This window comes from Polypterus senegalus, chromosome 7 (assembly GCF_016835505.1).
Source record: "Polypterus senegalus isolate Bchr_013 chromosome 7, ASM1683550v1, whole genome shotgun sequence".
NCBI classification, from domain to species: domain Eukaryota; kingdom Metazoa; phylum Chordata; class Cladistia; order Polypteriformes; family Polypteridae; genus Polypterus; species Polypterus senegalus.
In genome coordinates, this window is record NC_053160.1 from 62929303 (window position 1) to 62936035 (window position 6733).

General features: G+C 41.9%; 1 protein-coding gene across 4 annotated transcripts in view; it reads left to right on the forward strand.

The window, feature by feature from the left end:
- The window catches only part of si:dkey-190g11.3 (uncharacterized protein LOC567059 homolog), a 50948-nt gene extending 45819 nt beyond the window's left edge, over positions 1–5129 (forward strand). For 3 of the 4 annotated variants that reach the window (XM_039758740.1, XM_039758742.1, XM_039758741.1), the window contains one exon: positions 4221–5129. In XM_039758740.1, the coding sequence (XP_039614674.1) occupies positions 4221–4406 (186 nt within the window). In that variant the 3' untranslated portion in view covers positions 4407–5129. The remainder of the gene's footprint in view (positions 1–4220) is intronic. The other variant, XM_039758744.1, reaches the window with a different exon arrangement.
- Positions 5130–6733: the final 1604 nt, after the last annotated feature.

The following is a 6733-nucleotide window of genomic DNA, read 5'->3' on the forward strand; positions in this document are numbered from 1 at the left end:
ATGAATTAACCTCAAGAAATTTCTATCAAAGCCTCTACATACCGTTCCTGATGGTTGCTGATTGATATGGAGTATTCAGATTTACAATGTAAAGTGGTTCAAAGATATCTGCAAATGAGTACTAAATGTGACTAACCATTACTTATAGTTTATCCTCCACAATGTATGTGCAAATTTGTCACTGCCTTTAGAAGACAAGTCTCAACATAATTAAAGAGTCAATTTTACTAAAATATCCATAATCCAACCACATTACTAACAGGTGTGACAGATTGGGGGCGCTATCGCTCCCTTGAACCCCTGTCCATGACTCCAGACACCAGGTAAAAGTCCAAACAATGACTTTATTAAATTGCCACAGTGCACAAAGCACCCTCTCCTCCACAATACTCATAAACAATCACAATTAACACAATAATCCAATCCTCCAACTCCCAGACGCGTTGCCACCCTTCCACCCAACTCAGCTCGCCATCTGGGAGCTCCCACAATCCTTTTATATTCCCTGACCTGGAAGTGTTCCCAATCCCCAGTCCATGTGATCTTGTATCACTTCCAGGTCAGGTAAAAAGTCCTTTTCTTCACCCTGGAAGCACGTCATTCCTCTTGTCCATGTGACTTGGACGTACTTCCGGGGCGTAGGGTAAATAACCATTGTTCCCCCCTGCAGCGTCTCCTAGTGGCCCCCATGGAATCCAGCAGGGCTGCGTATAAAATCTGCAATGTCCATGATGCCCTGCTGGTCTTTGGGAAACCAATATACTGCAGGGAGGGCTCCACCTGGCGGCTTGGTGGTATTGGCCGGGATAAACGGCCGGCCATACACCACACAGGCCACAACTGCTGAAATAATTTGCAAGATTACAACAAAAAGGGGGATCACATGATGCTCCATGGAGAACACATGGCTGTGTTCTAGAACCACTTCACATTTTATAGCCCCATATCTGAATTTCTCCATGTATAAGATCACACATACAAATTGGTGCTGCAGTGGTTGCATGTAATGTCTGTATGGAGTTTGCATATGAAGATTATTTTATACACCAATATAAAAGCAGTGATTTGATGAAGAGAATGTGCCTTGTAGCTCCAGAGTCCTGGTTTTGAACCCCTTTTCTGGTCGCAGTCCATGTGGATTTCTTCTGGTCCAGTACTCTTGTTTTCCTACCACATTAAACTAGTCCTATGATGGACTGGCACACTGTCCTGCCCTGCCTTGTGTGAGTAATGACATACATAAATACATGTTGTGGAGCAATTCAGTGAAAGCTGATGTGTTATTTAAGGTTTTTGGAGTGGTTTTGCAGTTCTGCAGGCTGCCAAATGTTGACCATATTACAGCCCAAAGGTGACCTTAATTTGAAAGTTTCCTTTTACTATCACAATTTACTGTATAAATTTATTTGTTTACTAGCTACATTACCTGTCAAAGACAGGTAATAGGATATATTTTAAAAATATCTGATATCTCTTCCCTTATGTGTACCCTTCACATTCATCCTACACCTTTCATCTGTATCTTCATGTGTCTCAACCTGTATTGCCTGGTTCTTCCTCACTCAGTTGCGTTCCTGTAAAGTCTTCTTCTCAGATTGTGACATTTCGAAGTGAGTTGTTCACCTCCTGTGCACTTTTTGCCAAATGCTAATGGTAGATGGGCTGTGAAAACATCATTTGTATTCTTGCAAATACTTCCCGTGTTTGAAAGTCATTGTTAGCATTCCACCTACACCTTTCCTCAGTAGGCAGCGCTTCCTGCCTCAATTGCGTTTGATTGAGCAACCAAAGTGAAACTGACTAATCAGATTTCACGCATGCACACACGCACAGACAGTTGCATTATCTGATTAATTTTGTGATTGTGTTTATTTTTTGTTGTATAGTAGTGCTTTGAAGCACAAATAAAAATCACAAAAAAAATGTTTAAAAATACAGTCATTAAATATGACTAGTAGGATGTGACAGCATACAAGGTAGCACTAAACCTCTCTAAATGAAACATGTTTGGTGATTTTGATAGACACTTCCAGTCGGAAAAACAAATATAATTGCAGATTGGGAATACAGTAATCCCTCCTCGATCGCGGGGGTTGCGTTCCAGAACCCCCCGCGATAGATGAAAATCCGCGAAGTAGAAACCATATGTTTGTATAGTTATTTTTATATATTTTAAGCCCTTATAAACTCTCACACACTGTTAACATTATTAGAGCCCTCTAGACATGAAATAACACCCTTTAGTCAAAAGTTTAAACTGTACTCCATGACAAGACAGAGATGACAGTTCTTTCTCACAATTAAAAGAATGCAAACATATCTTATCTTCAAAGGAGTATCTGCATCAGGTGCAGAGAATTTCAGAGAGAGCGCTCGCAAAGAAAAGCAAACAATCAAAATATCAATACGTGTGCTTTTAAGTTTGCCGAAGTACCGCAATAAAGCGGGATTTTTTAGAGGAGCGTCCGTATCTTCTAAGCAAACAGCCTCTGTGCAAACAGCACCTCTGCTCACACCCCCTCCGTCAGGTGCAGAGAATGTCAGAGAGGGTGAGATAGAGGCAGAGACAAGCAAACAATCAAGCACCACGCGGGAAGCATATCTTATAGCATTGAAGAGTTTTAGTTAATACGTAATACATGCTCTGATTGGGTAGCTTCTAAGCCATCTGCCAATAGCGTCCCTTGTATGAAATCAACTGGGCAAACAAACTGAGGAAGCATGTACCATAAATTAAAAGACCCATTGTCCACAAAAATCCGCGAACAAGCGAAAAAACCCGTGATATATATTTAAAATCCGCGATAGAGTGAAGCCGCGAAAGTCGAAGCGCGATATAGCGAGGGATTACTGTATCACATAGGAATGTGGAGAAACATGTTAAATTTATTGAACTTAATGTTTTTAATCAGTATATAATGCTGATAAATTGCATTGGCTCATCTGAGTTAAAAATGTTCTGATGCTGATTTTCCTTTGTACTCGGCATCTGATGCTTCTCATTTTCATCGTCCATAATTGGTCAGCTAGCCCTGATAACACTGTTCTATTGTTGCAATGCCCTGCTGAAACCTTTCATTATTTAAATCACTGACTGCATTATTAGCAGGGAAGAAGTCCATGTGTGAATGTAGAAAATGAATCTTTAGCAACATGTTGTACTTCATGGTTTCGTGTGATTAAAGCATGTTGTGAACCAGCTAGAAGTATTTTGGTGCCCCATAGTTTCCAAAATAGAAAGGAATGGTGGCGCAGTTGTGGCATTGCTGTCTCATAACAAGGAGACCGGGTTCTTGTCCTGGGTGCTCCTTGCATGAACTCTGCACAATCTCCCTGTGTCTATGTGGGTTTCCTCCAGGTGCTTTTTTTCTCCTACAGTACAAAGACAGACAGGTTCTGTGATTTGGAGTTGCTAAATTGGCCCTAGAGTTCGACCGGACGTTAACTGCTTTTGCCTTGCACCCATTGCTTGCTGGGATAGGCTCCAGCTTCCCTTCAACCCTGCCTTGGATTAACAGATTATGAAATGGATGGACAGTTGCCAAGACAATTCTCAACAATATCTCTGAATACTGTCCTCTGGCCTTACTAGCAGATCTTTGGTACAAATATCCTTGATGACATGTCTGATTAGTGCACCTACAAAAATGGCTTCCTTAATCTTAACATGAGTTTATTTGTGTTAACATCTGCCTCAAACTTTGAAATCTTTCCCCTTTCTCGTTTCACACAATTTTTCATCAGTATAAGTTTTATATGAAAAGGCGTCAACATATCTTTGTTGGGTCAACAAGTGACTTTATGTGCTGGAATTTTCTGCCCTTCAACTATTGCTAACATAGTGGCCAGTTCTTTTTAATGAGACTCTTTAGCATGGTTGTCCTATTCACAAATGAAACAGCAGTACTTTGTATATCTAAGCTGGATTTCTAGTAGCAGTGCCACTACTTTTAAACCACCACAGATGTTCCCAGCAGTAATTGATGAATTGCATATGTATACAGTACTTAAAATCTGAGAGAAAATCACAATAATGGGCAAATGCAATACAATGATATATGACAGAAAAATGTAAAGGTGATTTTTGGGATCTGTAGTCCAAAATCCATATAAAATACTCAAAAGTGTTCAGGAAGCAAAATCTTTGTTGTCCAGTGTTGAGTGAATAATTAGTATAATATTACATATTTTAAATGTGTATTTTTTCATTTATTTCCCAGATGGAACCTTTGGAGGTTAAGTTAATGACTGAACTTGCAGATCATGCCAGAGTGATCGTATGTCGTTTTCCTTTTCCTCACTGGCCCCCTACTTGCACTGAAGGCAAAGGTCTGGAACAGATTTGGGCTTATGATGTGCATACATTTAGAAAAAAAAAACAAATGAGTCAAGAAATAAAGCATTAGATCTTTTAGGAGACTATTGCAATTGAAGAAAAGCTCATTCGAAGATTATTACTGATCTCTGTTCCTTCAAGAACTTAAAGATGTCATCAGGAGCAACTCCAAGATTTGGGCATTTTTGTTGATATGCTGCTCTGTATATACTGTACTGTTAGCTTCTTCCCACTGTGACAAAAGCTGTTTTATACAGTGAAGTTTATATTTTACATAGTAAATTATCTATCCATTATCCAACCCTCTGTATCCTAACTACAGAGTCACAGGGATCTGCTGGAGCCAATCCCAGCCAAGACAGGACACAAGGCAGGAAACAAACCCCGGGCAGGGTGACAGCCCACTACAGCATTGTAAATTACTGATATTTAAAAGAAACAATGAGTTGCAAAATAGTTTAGTGTAAAAAAGCAGTAGTCTGGACACAGGTGAGTTCACAGCACTGAAGGACGAAAAGATTTTCAAACAAATCTAAAAGAATGGTCAGGAGCAGTTTACAGTCACCTAGATTAGGTCTGGATGCCCAGTTATTTCAGCTGTGTGAATTTTTGTCATCTGTCCTAAAAGTGAGTCAACACATTCTCATAAAGCTGTTAGTTGCACTACAACTGTTTTCCCTTATATCACACTTCAATGAGTGTATGAAATAACTGGAGATAAATACATATGCATCCTGTTATATGTTAAGCAATAAAAGATGAAAATGTATTTAAAATAAAAGTCTATAATTGACGTAATTCTTTTTATAGTGTTCTAACAACTGGGGAACTTATAGTGCCTGTCAGAGCCATATTCTGTAAAATTGCCATGCCAAAGGTTGACATGCTGAGATCCGTGGGTCTACAGACGTCCTAAGAAATTGATTATTCCTTTGATGGACTGGTATACCATCTTGGACTGGCCTCAATTCCCCACAACTGAAAATCTTATTAAGCAGGTTTGAAAGTATCATTTTATGTATGTTTTATATTGACTCTAACAAAGGTTATTATCGTTTTACCTTTTAATATTAGTTTGTATTACTATATTATTTCTGATCTTACTTGGAAATTCAGTTTAGATTTAGACTTCCTTCATTGTGTATTTTTAGTTTTAATTTAGTTTTTATTTCACAAAGACATTTCTATTTTATTTTTATATATATTGTCACACACGTGCGCATGTGAGGCAGCTAAAGGGCTTGAGTGAAGGCAGTTCGGAGGCATGCCGAGGTGTGGCAGAGTGCACTGACTCTTTTTCTCCCTTGCCTGTAGACCATTTCCGGGGGATTTCACCTGGCTCTCCTGACATCACTTCCGGGACTGAGCCAATGGAAGTCGGCCACACCAGCTCCAGTCCCACTGATGTCACGTCCGGCTATGAACCAATGGTGGAAGACCACGTGCCGGATCCAGATGACCTCACTTCCTGTCTCCCCCTTTAAAACCTGCCCCTTTTCCTTTGTTTCCTCAGTCTTGTTTTGGACTAAGTTGAATGCACTTCAGTGCTGATTATTTGTTAAAATGACTTTTGCAGCCAGGATACCACATTATACGGGTGGCTGCCCCAAACCTTTTCCTGTCCATGTCTCGTTCTTGTGACAGTGGCGTAGTTGGCAGGATGGAGAAGTCCCAGAAGAGAAGGAGACAGGACCTGCAATACACTCAGGTGGGAGTGTACCGGGGCCGAGTATGCAGGCAGGGAGAGTGCCCTGTGGTTCGGCGTGACCCGGTGCGGGCTCCGCTCCCAGCACGCATAACTAGGCCACCTGGAGAGGCCAGGGAGTGCGCGGGTGGGGCTCACAGAATTGGGCTGCCCTGGAGGGGGGAGGCAAAAAGGACTCAGTATGCTCTCTTGAGGGAGAGTGCCTGCCTCCCAGTGAAACCAAAGCCTCATTTACCACCTAGGGGTGCCCCAGACTGGCAGGTGAATAAAATAAAAAAATGGAGGTTGGACCCTGAGCGGCCGACCAACAAACAAGCCTGGTCCTTATGGGCAATGGTAGGGCATTGGCTACGCCATTTGAAAACACGCCCTACCAAATAATAGAGCAGGTAGCTTGCTATCTGCTCCTGGAAGCGCTTCCCCGTGGCTTCACCCAGCCGGTCTGGGGCAAGCAGTTTAAGAACATGTCTGAGCTCATAGAGCTTCTGGAGACACAGAGGGCGGCCTCACACTCTGGGGGAGCAGAACCGTCCTCATGTCAAACTCAGCCGGGGTACGTCCCAAGACCTAGCCCCTCCCTGTACAACCCGGAGCTTGTATTGGCATCCGCGGTGCCACAGGCGCGCAAACCGCTTGGAGGCGAGGAGGAATGCAGGTGGAGGGCGAGGAGGGGTTGGTGTGCTCTGGTTAAT